We start from the raw sequence: 18,667 nt of genomic DNA, 5'->3' as shown, positions 1-18,667 counted from the left end.
TTACTACATGGTTACTAAGTTTATTCCATTCATCGACCACCCTGATATAGCGAAACCGGTAATCTCCATATTTTCCAATGTCTCATGCTGCGCCACAACACTACTCGACCTTGGATTCTCTTTAATGTACTTGGTAACTTTTAGAGTTTCACGTGAGAAGGTATCTCACATTTATTAATGCAATTCATGATGAGTGTAAGTTACTTTGCGGTTGTTTATTCAAACGCAGGGCATTTAAATTTATTTTGTGATTGGCGTCGTAAAAGTGGCCACATTATTTATAAATACTTTATACATTTGTTTTTCAGCCTAACTACCCTAGTTACATGTATTTGTCTGTCAGTAAAATTATGCATGGGCAACAATTTTTATAATTTGTACAGTATCCATCCAAAATGTCCTCGCCAACAAGTATTCCCATTCATAAGTAAATTGCATCTCCAAAATGTCTTCAGATCAGTATATCTCCGGAATAGAATGTCTTCTAGAGATTTTTAGATAAAAAAACAATAATAGCAATAAAAAGAAAAATCATGTATATTTGATATATTTTTCAGACAGAAATGATTTTGGATCTCTAAATTACTAGACATAGTATATCCACAGCCGCTTTACTTAATCGGCGATCCCCCTCTCCATCCCCTCATGCAGGACAAAAGAAGACGAAGAGAAATCCCTTCGGGCTGCGTCAAAATATCATTCATATGTAAATACATCCTACACCTACACCCGCCGCCCCTCCCTTGTATAACAGTACCACCTATACACAACCAATCTCCAAATCCCTATCTTCTGCCTTCTCCCTTCCTTGCTCAACAGACATGCCCCTCTTACTCAACCCCCCCCCCTTTACCCATCCATCTCATATTCGGTCGTCCTCTCAAGTTCACTCCATCCACCTCTGCTTTCCTCACCTCTTTTACCAATATTTCTTCACTTATTCTTTCCATGTGTCCAAACCATCCCAATATTCTTTAATCAGCTCTGTCTGCCATCTCCTTTTCCACTTCCGGTCTCTTCCTCACCTCCTCGTTTCTCTATCAAACCTAATAACCCCTACCATACCATACTTCTCAGACATTTCATCTCAAACATATTCAAACTTTTCCTCTCTGCCTCTCTTAAAGTCCATGTCTCTGCCCCATACAAAGTCGTCAAAACAATCACCCCTTCATACAATCTTCTCTTAGCATCCGTTCTGATATTTCTCATGACACTTTTTAATCCTCCAAGTAATTTCTTTCTTTCAATCTACAATTTACCTTCACCTCCACTCCTCCCTTTCTTGCCGCATGCGACACCAAATACCTTAAGATATCTACATCATCCAGTCTCTCTCCTTTTAGACTTATTTCCAACTCATTGCCATCCTCTCCCCTTGTACATCTCATTACCTTGCTTTCACCAACATTTACTTTCAACTTTCTCCTATCGCATACCTTCCCAAACTCCGTCACTAACTCCCTTAATTCCCTCTCTGACCCTGCGACAAGCGCAGTGTCACTAGCAAACAACAATTGGTTCACCTCCCACTTTTCTGTGTCTTGCTACATTGCTTCAGAACCAGGGCAGTGGGTATGATACAGAGATGACCTGTCACCACTGCGTCCAAGCCGGTCCTCACCACATCCTGTCAATTTTGGCAGGGCGTGGTTAGGACGGGGCTCTGGTGTGACTGTCCTATAAGGGAACAGCATCACATTCTTTGCAAATCAGTGACACGTTTTATGTTGTCTGTCATCTTTGGTACTAGACGATTTCATTCAGGGGAGAAATACGGCTTGAACTCGGGGGATTAAAGGGGTCTGTTGACGAAATCCTCTACATCGAATATCCACCACCAATGCGAACTTCAGCGCCAGTCATGTAACTGCTCCGGTCCGACAACAGAAAGACGACCAACTCGGCGATCTCTGCGGGACAAAGAAAACGGGGAGAAATGAGGTAAAGGAATGGGAATTGGCGTGAGAACTGCTGCCTAGAATTTAGCTCTTTTATTCCCTCCTTTTTTCGACGATTAAGATGTGAATAATTGCAAGGGAAAGGGGATTGATGAAGGCGAAAATAGACTAATCAGTTGTTCTGCTATTGTTGTTACTACTGCTTATGTTGTTATTGCTGTTATCATTTTCACTTTGACCCTGTATGGCGCATGGACTACACTAGTCGCCAGTTTAGGCGACTTTAGTGATCCCTTGCCAGGGTTGCAGTGCCAATTCTATAGGTGCCAGAGCTCTCGAGGACCTGACACAGGCCTGCCATCCCTATCACGTTTCTCTGTACAGTGGGCAATTTCCCTTTTCGAGGATTTAATTTTGCCATAAAATTAGATAAAATTATTCAGATGAGTAAAAAAAAAAAAAAAGATATAAGGTGAATAAACAATTCCGCTCCGGTGAACTCCGGCAGCACTGCACCTTTGGTCCAGAGTCACGCTGCATTCTTTTATGATTGGAAAATACTCCACTTAAATAAGAATTCTGACAATTTTTATCTTCAACTCTCCCTTTCAGCTACTGCCCTTAAACCTGTCAATCCACTACTTCTTCGGATTAATCCCCGAGGCTGGAAACGTTCATGAGTTATCGGTGACGTCGCACGGTCACCTGAGGGAGCCTCCTTACCTTCGGGGCGTCCCACCCTACCGAGAGGGATCTGGGGTGCAAAACGTAGTTTCAACTCCTCCATGACCTCCTTGGACACGATGGGAGTGTCCGTCAGACCCGGAAGGACAATGTTGACCCGGATCCCATCACTGTCAAGTGTGAAAGTCGGAGTTAGTGAGGATCCTACGCCCGGAAGCGCTGAGTGGCTGTGGCACCTCTTGTAAATAATGTACAAAGTGTAAATCAGACCGGAAACCGGAAACCCCTGAAGGGACCTGTCCTCTCCGGCCCCCGATTGGCTGAAATAGTGGTCACATCACGGACACGGAGACTGATTGATCGAGAGCAGTGACGTCACGGTAACAGAGGCAACTGATTGGCCGAAGACGCCTCCGAGAAAAGTTCGCTCGAAGGGCCGAGCCCCCGTGTAGCGGGGTCGGGCGCAGCCCGTTACTAGTAATAATGATACTACTACTACTACTACTAATTCCCAATGAAGACCTGGTTTGCTCACCTTGCCAGTTCCTTCGCAAACGATTTCGTCAGAGCAATCATTCCGGCCTTCGAGGCCGAGTAAGGACCATTGGTGGTTTCAGGAGCGTAGGCGGCGAGACTGGAGATGGAGACCAGTGACCCCTGCTTGACCTGGTCTTCCCTCAGGGCTTGAGCCACCGCCTGTGTCACCAGGAATGTCCCCTACAAAATAAGGACGCACGTTGAAACACGCCGAAAAAATATTATATTATATTTTGTTTCATTTCATATTTACAATGCTTTATTCCTCTTTATTCCTATAATATATATTTTTTTTGTTTTACCTTATTTATTTCGTCCGAATTTTTCTTGAATTTTAGTCTTTAGTTTCTTTAATTTTCGTTTTTGTTTCCTTTTGTAGTTGATTTGGTTTACTTTTTTATTTCTTTTTCCTCCCTCCGACCACGTAAGGAACCGAAAGATCTGTCCAGCAAGTTTTGCCTAAGCAACTCATCGTCACTCATTCTTTCCTCTCGCCACGGTGACATACATCGTACTCATTGGTGAATGCCACATCACAAAACAAAAACCCTCTAACGTTCGCAGGAATAAAACACAAGGCTCCACTTCACCCAGAAGAGGTTAATACTCGTTAATCACCTTAAGATTGACGTTAATTATCCGGTCGAACGCCTCCTCCGGGACGTCGACAACAGGGGTGAAGTGGACGATGGCTGCGCAGTGGGCGAGGAGGGACGGGGGACCCCCGAGGACCTGCTTTACTGAGGCGATGCCCTTCGTCACAGACTCCTTGTTGGCGACGTCCATGTGTACCGCCAGATGGTTCTTCGGGCCTGCATGGAGAATTGTTTTACAAGAAAAGTGATAATAACAATGAAAAATGCATTTGAAAATTTTGCAGAGGCCATAAAAGTAGCCATTAAAGAGGATGGGAAATGGGGATTGTGTTACTGACTGGACACCGCTAGATGAAAGAGTGGGAGAGACTGAGTAGATGCAGAGACGAGTTAGAGAAATTTGCAAGGGTGACGACTGATTTTATATATATATGTGTGTGTGTGTGTTAGTGTGTGTGAGTGTCTGTGCTTGTGTGTGTATGTCTGTGTGTGTGAATGCATGTATACATATGTATATATGAATGAATGCGTACGTATACGTGTGCGCCCGTATGTGTGTGCGTGTGGTTCAACATGGTCTTGGGTCACATGCTGGGCTCTTGATTGAAAGCTGCTTCTCTCCCGAATGAGAGCTTTGATAGACACTTACACTTAAGCATTGCAAGAGTCTCCTGAGCACCAGCAAAGTTGATGTCGGCAACAGCAACCCGAACTCCTTCTTGTTCCAGCTGCTGGCAGACTGCTTTTCCCATCCCGCTGCCACCACCTGTAAGTGGGTGAGAAAATTAATAGTAGATGGTACTCGAGAGGCTAATATATAACATGTTATGCAGAAAAAATGATAATGATAAAAATAAATATATAAGTATATAAATAAATGACGGATCAAGCGTCTGGTACCAAGATCCCCGGTGTTACCTGGGTATCAAATGGGTACCTTGTATTCTACTCCCGTCCTGGTTCGCCCCCCCCCCCCACACACACACACCTCCCACACACACACAGCAAGGCAATAGGGGGAGAAGAGCTTGCTCCATTCACTGCCCTGAACCCGGCCGGGGACCGTGGGAATCTTACATGATAATGAAACTCTCTGGATTATGGGTGCTGGGGTCTTAAACCATCATTATTTTGGAGTCCGGCTGCCCTCCATCCCTCTGACCTTTCTTCGTGAGCCTCAAAATTGGTTTGGTTTAAAATGTTCTCTGACACCCCCCTGTCACGTGGGTCACGTGACGAGACTTGGGAGGCTGTCGGCGCGGACGCCTCATCATCCACTGACCACGTGATTTGGCCGAGACGAAGCAAGAAGGAGTGGTGGTGACCCAGCACACCTGACCCGGTCGAAGGTGGCGTGAGGTCATGCTTGGCTTCAGTGTTGCCAACTGTCCCTACGAGGTCTACTGCTGTGCGCATGCGCAGATCCATGCCCACCCACTCTCCCTCACCCTCCCGGATGTATAAGAGGGCACCAGGACGGAAGGAGGACACACACCTTACGGCCGTCTGCCGTTGAGGGCGGATCCACGGAGGGAGGGCAGGAAGGAGGAGACGTGCGCCCTCCGCGCCAGGACAACAATGGGGACTCGTCACACAAGGAGGAGACGCGCGCCGTCCGCAGCAGACACCCCTCCATAGTATGTATGCCATGTAAAAACCGTCTATATTGATTTTTCCTTTGCTTAAAACATAATCCGGCATCCCATTAGTATGCATGGCAATTATTGGCTTTCTTGAAAAGAGAGGGAGAGTAGATCGTAAACAAACCTACAGATATAGTGGGACTCAAAGAGGATAAGTCATTTAAGGTTGTTTGCTTGTTTACTTACCTGTTTGTGTATATCTATTTATTTCTGCATCCAACTTTGCTATGGACCAAATCGTCCGCTGTCGATATTTATGTGATCCTTTATATAAAGTAGCACACAAAGTATATATAACAAAGTAATTACAAAGGGACGTGTGTCCTTGGGGTAACTGTTGCAAGATTATTGAAAGGAAGAATCAATCCTTTAGATGTCTAGTGTGCACACGCGCCCACGCACGCATATGGAGTGACAGGGAACTTCACCGTCTCCAGACAACTCTCAGGGGACCCGCTATTGTACTGGACCTGTCTCCCAGGGGACGTTCCATTGTCATCGGATCTGAACAAAGACCATAGAGCCAGACGTTTCGAACTACGTCCAACACCTACGAGAACAATAGATACTTTCGTCATTGGCAACCTTACCAGAATCAACTTGCGTCAATGTTTAATTTCTTTATTACATATTTCTTGTATATTCTCTATCCTTTGTAATTCTTATGTAGATATATCCCATGCATGGATACTGAGAGTCCAGACGCAGTCCATGCATTGCAAATAGTAGATTAAGGAAATAATGTATCATTATGGCAACAGTCTACTTGTACCCGTGTAAATTAGAATCTGGCATCCCCCTCCCAGTCTTTCTCCAAGGTTGCCCTTGTTTGCAAAACAGAGAAGACTGAGACATTAAAGCGAAGACAACCTCAACTAGTTTATCTCACCAAACCAGTGAATGTGGATCGAAACTCCAAATCTACATTCTGGTGGCAACAGCGGTGAGATACGAAACTTCACTCTACAAAACTGCATTCCTCCGAAACAATAACTCTACGACAGCAGCTGCGGATCAGCGGATTCCACGTGCTGAGAAAATACATCAGAGATCTACATTCCGGTCGAACATAGCCACTTCCCATCCCTACGATCTTCACTGCATCGTCCAGCATCACCAAGATACTGCTTTATAAATTATGACTGTATTTCCTCCATCTTTTTAACACAAGGAGAGGTAACAACCAGTGACTGTTCTCCTCCTGTTCCTACAGTCCGGTGACTTGGAAACAGTCCTACACTTCGTACAGAGATCTATAGGAGGGCCCGAAGACAGTTGCCACCTGCTGTGAGGCTGCGGGTTTCCAATGCAACTGATATCAGTAAGATAAGACCCTCAAGGGGCACGAAAGATAAGTCGTGTTGTTTGCTATATCTATTAATTATCAGTGACTTTGGCCAACTCAGGAACTGTGCGACAGCCATCGGTCGGATGCATAGACCCGGGTCCTCCTTTTCACCTTACAGTAATATCCTTGTTTTGATAAGTACGATATTAGTGTGTAGATGTCACCTTGATAATCACTTGTAATTCAACTTGGTCTTTGGATCACGTGCTGGACTCGTGATCGACAGCTATTTCCCCTCCCCGGAAGAGAGCTCAGAGCTCGTATGACCGATCTATGGGTAATACTGTGACCTTACACGCGCACACACCTCCAACTCCCCGCCCACGAGAGTTGGAGTAACGACTCGAAGCGCAGCAATACTGAAACTATTTCAGCCCTGGGCAGGATTCGAACCCGGACCGCCGTAGTGACAGTAAGGGACTCCACCGAGTCGTTGTGTGTGTGTGTGTGTGTGTGTGTGTGTGTGTGTGTGTGTGTGTGAAGAGAACTTCATTTCCTGAGTTTCCTCCCTCATCTACTGTTTTCCCTCCTCATTCCACCGTTACTTCTCCCTCCTCCCTCTTCCACTCCTTCTCTCCCCTCCTCTCTCCCTCCATCCGTCTCTTTCCACAGTTTAGTTTCTCTTTCCCTCCTCTTCCCTTCAACAACTTCGCTCCTCTTCCTGACACCTTTTTCTCTTCCATCTTACTGTACATCCACCCTTCTCCCTCCACTGTTTCCCTTCCTCTTCCCTGAGGAATGTCCGGAGAAATACCGCTGGGATGTCATCTACTGATTTACAAAGAGAGCCCTTTATATCTATATATCTTGACTTACACAAATCAAATTGATTAATTAAAAAAAAAATTCCTCACCTAGAAAAATATGAAATATCTCAGCTGAATTGTCTCGACCAGCCCTTCACAAATGACTAATAAGTTTACTCCACTCCAAGGCTAATGCTAAACGATTCCACTGGTTTTAGATAATCTAAGTCCCAGTCTCTTGTTTATTTGACGATAACCCTATCATTGCCTCATTGTGGACAAATAAGCGTGACAACAGTAATTTTATTTCTTTCGTGTTTACTTTTCTGACACTACTCTACTTTGGTCTTTATGTTAAAACTTATTTTTTTCATCCACTTGTAGCAGTGTGATAGTGCACTTAGGAAATTGTCCACTTACCTGTAACAAGTGCCACTTTGCCCTGTAAGCTAGACTCCATATTGCCTCTGAGGTCCCGAGCACGAAGAACAGCTGCAGACAAACTGTAATAAGCTCGAGTTTTTTAGAAGACAAATGTTGATGGGAATATTTCATTCAAATTATGTTAAAAAGGAAAGCAATTCACCATGGTCTTGGATCACATGTTTATCTCGTGATTAACAGCTATTACCCTCCCAGCTTTGAGGTCATATATGACCGATCTACGTATGGTGAAATAAAGATGACACTATCCTCTGCTTCAAATGGTCTTATTGTGACACAAGGTGTCTTAAATATGGTTTTGGGTGACTGTGGATCAGAGCTCTTACATGCATTAGGGCCGCCCTTGTTTAAAGTTCTCAGTGACGCCTCCCTCCCATCAACACTTCCACCTTGGCCAAAAGCGTAAATCAACTGATCATGGGTAAACAAAGAAAAAGAAAATGTAGACATTTTGAATCAAACTTAATAATTCTTTCATGTAGATATTGTAGCTATCGGCTTGCGAAATAATTTAACAGATTTTACAAATTGTATTTAATGTCCCTATTGCAGAAAGGATAAGGGAAAATATTTTATTGATTGTAACGCAAAAATCGTCGATTACGGTAAAATATTCAGGGCTTCTTTGAGCCTTTTTATTCCATTATCATTATTTTGTCAGCTTTGTAGACGGCAAGTCCAGGCTAGAACTGCCGGTGCCCAGGGCATGACCCCCTTTTCCCTCATTCATGTGAGGACCCTGCTGTGAATGCTGTTGGATGAGTGTTTTATGGGGCATGGATAATCTTGCATGTTGTAGTGTGATTTTGTCTGAGGTAGGGTATCTTTACTATAAAATGTAACTATTATTGGAGGTAGCTTACAACGATGTGATGTACGCTAGCTTTGTATGTGATGGAACCTGACTTGTGACGCATATGGTATGTATACCATGAATACTGACAGTGAATGATCTCGTATGAACTAGGGTGGTTTCGGTTGGTTTAGGGTGATTCTTATGTAGAGGTTAGGGTGATTAGGGTTACAATTAAAGGGACTGACCTTAATACGACCACGGAGCTGCCGCTCAACTACTGCTCACTCAACATCACTCAACACACGAAACCCAGATAAGCAGGATAGAGTTGCCATTTTTATTTATTTATCTATTAGTTGATTGATTAAATGTTTAATTTATCTGTCTATCTTTTCTATTTTTTCTTTTTATTATTCTTTTTTAGGTTTACGGGGCTTTCACCCACCCAGACCTCAACCTTGTGGAGGAGCGGAATATTTCTTTCAAAGAATCAGGTGGTGGCGTCCACGTTAAGCCGCTGTGAGTGGCGGTGCCCAGAGGAGATAAGGGAGGGAGGGCATCCATCGACTTTAAGCGGCGTCAGGGGAAAGGTGTGAGTCTGAAAGGGAGACAGTGAGGTGCCGCGTCACTCCTACTGGTTACAGGGCGTTTCGCTACATGGCCAAACGACCGAAAGAATGTAGCGAAATGGTTGGTAGCGAACTGGCCATGTAGTGAAACGGCCAGATACCCTATATCGGCACCTATATTGCTTTAATAGTTTGGGAGCGCTAACCGTAGCCAAACTAAAGCGGAACGCACTGAGGAACGCGCCCAGCTGTGATAATGTGCGTAAATCACTGTCACTATTTTATAATTATCTGCCTGACGATTCGATAAAACTAGGCCCGATAAAAACTATTTTATCTATCGCCAAATCGCCCCATTAGGCAGATTCTTCTTCTGTCGTCCACAAAGTTACTTTATAAACCTGCATACATCGTATTTTTTATCATATTCGGACCACAAATGCGAAAAAAAGTGTAGCGAAACGACCGAACAATGTAGCGAAACGACCGAAACAATGTAGCAAAAGGGTTCGTAGCGAACTGGCCATGTAGCGAAACGACCAGATACCCCCCCCAAAAAAAAAACAAACAAAAAAAACAAACAAACAAACAGATAGGCGTGTACCTTGCCCAGATCACTGAATAACGCAGTGCCGCGGTAGGTGTTGCAGTCCTGGCGGTCCCTTGTCCCTCTTCTAGGCAGTGACAACCGGCCCCTTATTCAAGCCAGAGGGAATGATAACGGAGTGCTAAATGGCAAACAGTACCGCATGCAGCCCACCCTATCGAGAGAGATCTGGGGCACAAGATGTAGTTTTATGTTCTCCATGTTTCACTGATTTGCAAAGAATGTGATGTTCCCTTCTGTCCTCACCACGTCCTGCCAAAATTGCCAGGACGTGGTGAGGACCGGCTTGGACGCAGTGGGGACCGATATGCTACACTCAGTGATGATCCAGCGTGGACTGTAAGGAGGGCATGGACGTGGATAAGTTTTGATTCTGCTCAAAATTGAAGTAGCGAGAGCGTGCAAGATTTAGGACGGGGTGACGACCGTTTGCTGATGTAGTAAGGACCGCCTCAGGTATGACTGCACCTTTACTGCAAAGGTACTCACCTCTTGCTCGCGAGTGCTTTTGTACTCTGGAGGTCTGGCTAATGTCTATATAATCTACAATTATACATAATCATATATGATATACAATTACATATGTAATATATAATCATATAGACGTTGGGTCTAGTAATCCTCTTTTCGCAGCGTTTGATATATATAATTAGCCTACAGATAAATCAAGGATCTATAACCGTCTGTAGGCCATAAATACAACAGGCTAATTAATTAATCAAGAAATGTAGAATTAACATTATATTACCTTCACATATCATTGAACCCAATCTCTAGTAATTTTATCTATATATCAAGAGCTTTTTCCCCCTTAAAAGGGAGGTAGCCAAGTCAAACGCACGTAACTATTTCCATCCATTTCACTCTCATCCACCACCTTTTCCTCCCTCGCATTTTAGTATTTCGTGGATGACGGGTCATCCCTATATCACACCCACTGCCCTGGGTCTGAAGTAATGTAGCAAGACACAGAAAACTAGGAGGTGAACCAATTGTTTGCTGGCGGCAATGCGTTTATGGCAGGTTCAGAAAGTGAATTAAGGGAGTTAGTGACGGAGTTTGGGAAGGTATGTGATAGGAAAAAGTTGAAGGTAAATGTGGGTAAAAGCAAGGTGATAAGATGTACAAGGAGAGAGGATGGCAATGAGTTGGAAATAAGTCTAAAAGGAGAGAGGCTGGAGGAAGTAGATACCTTTAGGTATTTGGAGTCGCATGTGGCAAGAAAGTGAGGACTGGAGGTCGAGGTAAATTGTATATTGAGAGAAACAGATAAATGTCTTGGAAGATTAAAAAGTGTCATGAAAAATAGATATCTGAGAATGGATGCTAAGAGGCGATTGTATGAAGGGGTGATTGTGCTGACGGCTTTGTATGGGGCAGAGACATGAAATTCAAAAGAGACAGAGAGGAAAAGATGGAATGTGTTTGAGATGAAATGTCTGAGATATATGGTATGGTAGGGGTTACTAGGTTGGATAGAGAAACAAAGAAGAGAGCAGAGGGGGAAAAGGAAATGACGGATAGAGCTGATGAAAGAGTATTGGGATGGTTTGGGCACATGAAATGAATGAGTGAAGAAAGATTAGTAAAAGAGGTGAGTAGGGCAGAGGTGGAGTGAACATGAGGGGACGACCGAAGATGAGATGGATGGATGGGGTAAAGGGGGCGTTAAGAAAGAGGGGAATGTGTGCGGAGGAAGGAAGAGAGAAGGCAGGGCATAGGGATGAGTGGAGAGTGGCTGAGTATAGATGATATTATGCAATGGAGGGGCGGTGGGTGTAAGGATAGGGTGTGTTTAGGTGTGACTGATATTTTGACGCAGCCCGAAGGGATTTCTCCCAGTCTTTTTTTTTTTCCAAAATTATTTCTGTCTGAAAAAAATATAGATAATATACATTCTTTCCCTCTTTTTATTATCATTATCGTTTTTATCTAAAACTCTCCAGAAGACATTCTATTCCGGAGACGTACTGGTCTGAAGACATTTTCGAGATACAATTTATTTATGAATGGGAATGCTTGTTGGCGAGGACATTTTAGATGGATACTGTACAATTCATAAAAAATGCTGTTCTTGCATAATCTTACTGACAGACAAATAGCTGTAACTAGGGTAGCTGAACTGAAAAAACAAATGTGTAAAGTATTTGTAAATAATGTGGCCACTTGTATGACACCAGATCACAAAATAAACTTAAATTCCCTACGTTTGAATAAACAACCGTAGTGTAAATCATATTCATCATGAATTTTATTAATAAATGTGAGACACCTCCTCACGTGAAACTCTAAATGTTACCAAGAAGTGCATTGGAGAGAGTACAAGGTCGAGCAGTGGTGTGGCGCAGCATGAGACATTGGAAAATATAGAGATGACCCGTTTCGTCATATTAGCTGAAGACCCAGGCATATAGAGGATTCTGAAACGGCGGACTTTAATTCTCATGAGGATGAATAAAGGTACGTCAGAGAAATCACTGAGAATGTGAACAGACATTTTAATGCGATTGACTTCATACCTGTAGCGATAGTCACTCAGATTCAGAATCCAGATTAGAAAAAAAAAACAACAACTAGGTGTCATAGGCTTTAAGTATCTAAAACTGATCCTCCTGTGTACAAAAGTTGCAAAGAATGTCCAGCAAATAGTAGGATTTATTTGAAGAACGCTTGAACACATGACTGAAAAATGTGATACTCTTATCACTCTTGTAGACCTCATCTCGAATGCTGCGTTCCGTTTTGGTCCCCACTGATTAAACACTTTTTAAATTCGTAAGCATCCCTTTAAGGACCCTGTAGGCTATACTAGTCACTACACGTGTAGCGGAAATTAACTACTTTTTTTTTTACACATATCAAAGGATCTGGGAAATAAACAAATAAGTAAAAAATCAAAAGTAAGAATTTGCATCAGAAACACGTTGGGGATACACCAGTGATAGACAGTTTTATCGTGGTCAGTACCTTCCTTTTCCACCCATAAATCACCTCAGTAGGAGTGACACGGCACCTCACCGTCTAACTTTCCGACGCACACCTTTCCCCTGACGCCACCTAAAGTCGATGACCTCCCTATCACATTCCGTGCTTGGCTCTCGTCGAGAACGGACCTACACCTGAAGGTGCGAAACTATCGCCGTCAACTACTTGAATCCAGTGCTCGTCGTTAACGACTCGTACCGGCTGTCTCAAGTTGTGTTACAGTGCTACAAACTACTGCGCGCTAGTAAATCAGCCTACCTTCTTATCAAGGCCCTCCCTTCCTCGATGGAATACTCGGGGTCGGAAGCGGCGTCCAGCTTAGAGCAGGACTTAATGATTTCCGACACTGATGACGACATTAGTGTTAACCACTGGCCCGACCTGCCTCGTCCTACCTCCACTCCCCATCACCCTCCAACAACCACCCAGCATGATACCCACCAGTCTACAGCGCTCCCCAGTACCAAACGGCGGGCCGACGACACCTCTACCTTCCCCGCAGGAGAATGTCAACCGCCTGCTGCCAAGACGATCAAGGGAACCTCAAGTGAGTGTAATAAGGCTCCTATTCGCCCTACCCTGCCTAATCACAGTGCTACTCCCGTTGTCCCCACCCGACCCTCACCCGCCCTTCCAGCATTTGCTCCCCGAGACAAGTATATTAAGTTGGCCTTTAGCGGGAACCCATCCACAGAAGTTAAACTCCGCTGGCTGTCAACTATCACCAAGACTTTCCACCTGCAACGGGATACGGCCGAGGTTAAGATGGCTGCACTCACCTCTCGATTCATCTACATATCAAGACAACGCACAGACATCCTGGACCGAGTTACTACAAATGAATTTATGTCACTGCCTCTTCTCCCTCAAGACTCCCCCGAAAGACCACGTAAGTACCCCCAATACCTGCTCACTCGCTATCCCGTTGACGTGGATCACAAGCTTGCCCTACAGCTCCCAGGAGTACACTCAGCCAGGCGCTTCATGCAGAACGGTACCCCCATCAACCGCATTGTTATTGTGTGGAGCCTCCCCGAAACACCCCCCGACACCATTACCTTTGACTTCCTCCCTCTCCTCCCCCCGTGTCAAGTCCAAAGACTCCGTGACGACCGACCCTGGTGCTACAGGTGTTGGGGTATCGGTCACATATCCAGGTACTGCTCCGCCTCCCCTAAGTGTGCCTGGTGTGCCGCCGCCCATGAATCCAGAGAATGTCCCGTCCGAAGTGCGCCCCCGCCCCCATCTGCGACTACTTCCACCTCTGAACCTCTACCACAGCCGAACCCATCACAATGGAAGTGCCCCCGATGTCTACAGCCAGGTGTCAACGTCTGGCACGGCTGTACTCGGCGCCAGACCCAGACCAATGGCCCCACCTCAGCCCCACCACCTCCTCCCGCCCGGACTGTCCTCTCTGCTCCCACCCCCCCTCAGCAAGACGCTGCCCTCCGTAAGGCCGTTGCAGCCCTTCAGGCGCGATGTGCAGCACTCGAGGACCGCTTCGCCTCCATTGACACTAGGATTGACAGCCTTGTCTCAGGCCAAACTACTACTGCCACCAGACTCTCCACACTGGCGGAATCCCAACAAACCCTCGTCTCCTCCATCTCCATGCTTGCCGAGAGAATGGAATCCATTGCAACTCGTCTCGACAAACTCTGTAAGTTACAACCCAGTACTAGCCAGTCTTCCTCGAATCGTCCATCCACCTCCACACTCCGGTCTCCTACTAGCAAACGCAACGTTCGTAACTAACATTCACCTAGACCTCCTTTCATGGAACATCAATGGTATCACCAACCACAAAAAGTACACACAATTGAAGGCATATGTACAGACACATCACCCTTGTGTCATTTTTCTACAGGAGGCGTTTCCAAACCGGCCCAACACTGCACCACAGGCACCCTCCCTTCCCGGATATATCCCCTATATTCATACGATACGAAACGGTCTTCTAACATACATACACAATACACTGATACACCGTCTTCTGCGCTCCTCTACAGACCCTGACGTAACATTCCAACTCTTCGAGATAGAAATTGGGGGCGGAATCCTACAGCTCTGCAATATCTACTCTGCTCCCGCACGTCTTCGTCCAACCACTCTTCCACCACCTACGATCAAAGGTATAATATACGCAGGGGATTTCAATGCTCGACATCCTGCATTGGGAGATCGTCCTGGCACCACTAACCGCCCTGGTGTTCACCTACTATCCTTCATCCGACAACATCATCTGACCCGCTGGGACACAGGTGGCGCCACACACTCCCGGGGAGGCACCCTGGACCACGTCCTCACCTCTGGCTTGGTATCATCCCGCATCCAGTGCTCCTCAGTACCTGCATTATTCTCAGACCATATTGCTCTTCTCTTCCACTATTCTCTTCCTACGATACCTACACCCCCTATCACATGCCTACGCCTCACCATACCCCCCAAATACTGCCCGACGTACATTTCATACATGACCTGCATACTACCTACCTTAGACTGTTCCTCCCCCGACCAGTTATACAATAGCCTTGTCTCCGCCACCCACGACTTTTACAGGCTTTACGTATCACGACCCCACCTCCAACGTCGCCCTCCTCCTCACTCGTGGTACCTAGACACCCGACTTCAGGACGCACAGAAAGAAGCGGAGCGCGTTGGACTCATGTTCCAAACTAACCCATCTCCTGAACTACTTCATCGTTACCAGCAATCCAGAGACGATTTGACAACCCTCCTAGAATGTGTAAGTACTGACTCCTGGAAGAGATTCACGGACAGAATTAATCACCAAACTAGTGTAGCCTCCATGTGGCACCTTATTCGCAGGGTAATTAAGAAGACTCCTGCTACTGCCCGTCATCATTCCCCCACCGTATTTGCCGAACAGCTCATCGTCACGTGGTCAAACCAGTCCAACCCTGCCAACCTACCTACCCCCGTCCAGGATGCCCTCTCCTCCGGTGCTTTTGCTCGTGGACTCCGCTTAGTACATGCTCTGCTGCAAGAGGATGATGAAGAAAATATACCAATCACTGAAGATGAACTACGACGTGCTCTCTTGAGAGGTAAAGCCACGTCCCCTGGGGATGATGGCATTACCTACAATGTGCTACGATTACTGCACCGTGTACCCGGTAACCCCCTCCTTCGCCTCTACAATATGTGTCTACGAGATGGATATATCCCACATGCCTGGACCACGAGTACAATAATCCCCATACCCAAGCCCGGTACAGCAAATTTCAGGCCCATCTCCCTTACATCCTGCTTCTGCAAAGTAATGGAAAGAATCTTGCTCACCCGACTGATGTACCAACTACAAGATCGCCTTTCTCCACGTCTCTTCGGCTTTCTACCCCAACGCAGCACCCATCACTGCCTCGTCGACTTATATTCTCGCCTCTCCCGTGACAGTGTTGTGGCATTTATAGATCTAAAAAGTGCATTTGATATAGCAAACCGAGACGTTATTTTAGATCAATTAATTGACTTTGGAATTAAGGGTAAATTACTACGATGGATTAAGGGCTACCTCAGTAACCGAACCTCCCGTGTCTTCTTTAGCGGTGCCTACAGCTCCTCACGGGATTTTCATCTCGGCACTCCTCAAGGAGGGGTACTAAGTCCATTTCTCTTTAATATACTTATGCATCGTCTCCTCACGTCTTTGCCCACTATTCCTGAGGTCACAATTACATGCTATGCAGATGACCTATGTATTCACACTACCTCCCCAACACACCTACAACTCTTTCTTACTTCTCTCTCCTAAGCTTCTGCTAACTGTGGCCTTGTTGCTTCCCCACAGAAGAGCAGAATTTTCTCCTACCGCCCTCCTGCCACGCTGCCAGAGTTCATGATTGGAGACTGCATCATCCCACTAAGCTCCCAGTACTGCTACCTTGGTGCACCAGTACGAATCTCGGAAACTCTTTCTGCCCGGCGTCAATCCCATACCGTAATTCGTGAATTGCTAGATCGTCTACAACGTCGGCTCCGGCCTCTCCAGTGGCTCACCAACAACTCTTCCGGTATCTCCATCCCCGTGGCCAGAACTGTCTATATTACTTTTATACGCTCTGTTGTTGATTACCTCTCCCCTGCCTTAATTCAACTTCCTCGATATGCTTTAGAGCCACTGGAGATTTTTCAGAATAAAGCCATGAGAATCATTCTCGGTTGCCCAATGACTACCAGAATTGTCAACATGCAACGGGAATTACGGCTTCCATCCCTAGTTGAGAGGATTTATTCTAATGTCACCTGCCTCACAGTTAAGTGTATACACTTTCCCCACATCTCACCGCACTTCACAGCACTGGTCAGAGATTCTCTCGGCCCCGCTCCGCCCGTCCCCCGCCTCATGCCCCCCGGTCGCCGTCTTATAAAGTCTATCTCCTCCTTCATTCGCAGCCTAGATTTACAAGTACCAGTAGCTGACATACCCCCAGGCCCTCCCCCGTGGACGCTACCATCGCCTGTGGTTAGCTTCACTCCTACAGCAAAATGTGACCCACCTCTTCTACAACTACAGCTACCCTTGGAACATGTTACCCAGGTAACATCCTCCATCACTGCTCCGCATCGCCTCTACACTGACGGGTCACTACAATCGGATGGTGCAGCTGGAGGAGCAGTCTACTCACCTGACCTACCGCCGCCTCCTGAGGGCTGGGTCGGCCGTCGACTCAGAGATCACTCCAGCTCCACATTGTGTGAACTATACGCCATCTTAGATGCTATCAGTCTCGTTTGCCAAAGAGGAGTGAATGCTGTCATTATATGTGACTCTAAGCCTGCACTGCAATCCCTCACCGCTATTCATCCCACTCACCATTCTGTTGTACAACAAATCCTTTCCTTTCTATCCCTACTAACTATCCGTAATCTCTGCATTGAATTTATTTGGATTCCATCTCATGTAGGTTTGCACCACAACACCAAAGTAGACCGCCTAGCAAAAGAAGCCTGCCGACTCCCCCGTCGTGGTGATGGACGACCTCTCTCCCTGCTATGTTACCTCAACAGGGTCCGCTCCGCTGCACTTCTGCCTGAGCAACGTCGACGGGACACCGAGAGACCCTTCAGTGTCACCATCACCCACTACGAATCCGTATGCCGCCACAAATACAAGTACCGCCGCAAGGGACTTATGGTTCGTCGCCACAATGTTGTCTCAGCCCGACTGCGACTAGGCTACCGTCCACCGTGGCAGGTCGCCGGGGTGGAGGGCGAGCCTGTATTCACAGAATGTCGCCTATGCCACGCTCCACTAGCCAACACCATCGAGCACTACTGCCTAGCGTGCCCCACTGTAAAACATCTAATACCCCAGGGACTACCATTAGATGCAATCTGTCGTCATCTCCTATCACAAAATAGATTAGATGAAATACTTGTCCGTTACCCCCGCTTTGGTGGGTTCTCATAATACCTGATGCCCTGCGTGACATCTCAGTCTTATTCCCCTTTGAATGAATGTACAATACCCAGTGTCGTATATGTTACCTGCAACCCATGTATTTGTATGTGTATATAAGTGTATGTGTACGTGTGTAAGCATGTGCATACCAGTTGCCTTCCTACATTCATTATGAAAACCTCCCCCACTGTATGACGCTAATGCGTAATAAGTTAAATAAAAAAAAAAAAAAAAAAAAACTCCCTATCACATATAAGGGCACCGTCGCCGCTCACCACAGCACGACGTGCACACCACTTGATTCTATAAAAGAACTTTTCCGCTCCGCCGCAAAATTGAGTTTCGGGTAGGTGAGAGCCTTGCAAAATTGAAGAATAATAAAA

General features: G+C 45.9%; 1 protein-coding gene across 6 annotated transcripts; it reads right to left on the bottom strand.

Annotated features, from left to right (window-relative positions):
• Window positions 1-515: 515 nt before the first annotated feature.
• On the bottom strand, window positions 516-18,146 carry LOC143038088 ((3R)-3-hydroxyacyl-CoA dehydrogenase-like). 6 transcript variants are annotated; one of them, XM_076207025.1, is made up of 7 exons: window positions 17,883-18,146; window positions 7,876-7,958; window positions 4,368-4,484; window positions 3,741-3,934; window positions 3,121-3,302; window positions 2,625-2,755; window positions 516-1,913 (listed from the first exon to the last, which is right to left on the bottom strand). In XM_076207025.1, exons 1-7 carry the CDS (start codon window positions 17,957-17,959, stop codon window positions 1,822-1,824), a joined length of 876 nt encoding a protein of 291 aa, XP_076063140.1. In that variant the 5' UTR covers window positions 17,960-18,146; the 3' UTR covers window positions 516-1,821. The 6 variants fall into 6 exon arrangements, with proteins under 6 accessions (XP_076063140.1, XP_076063143.1, XP_076063141.1 ...); XM_076207028.1 differs by having other exon boundaries at window positions 7,876-7,947; window positions 17,883-18,140; XM_076207026.1 differs by lacking the exon at window positions 17,883-18,146 and adding an exon at window positions 8,941-9,017 and having other exon boundaries at window positions 7,876-7,947.
• Window positions 18,147-18,667: the final 521 nt, after the last annotated feature.

Source organism: Oratosquilla oratoria, chromosome 23, assembly GCF_046742065.1.
Source record: "Oratosquilla oratoria isolate Oo_2021 chromosome 23, ASM4674206v1, whole genome shotgun sequence".
NCBI lineage: Eukaryota > Metazoa > Arthropoda > Malacostraca > Stomatopoda > Squillidae > Oratosquilla > Oratosquilla oratoria.
Note: the sequence above shows the minus strand (reverse complement) of the source record. Positions and strands in the feature narration are given on the sequence as shown.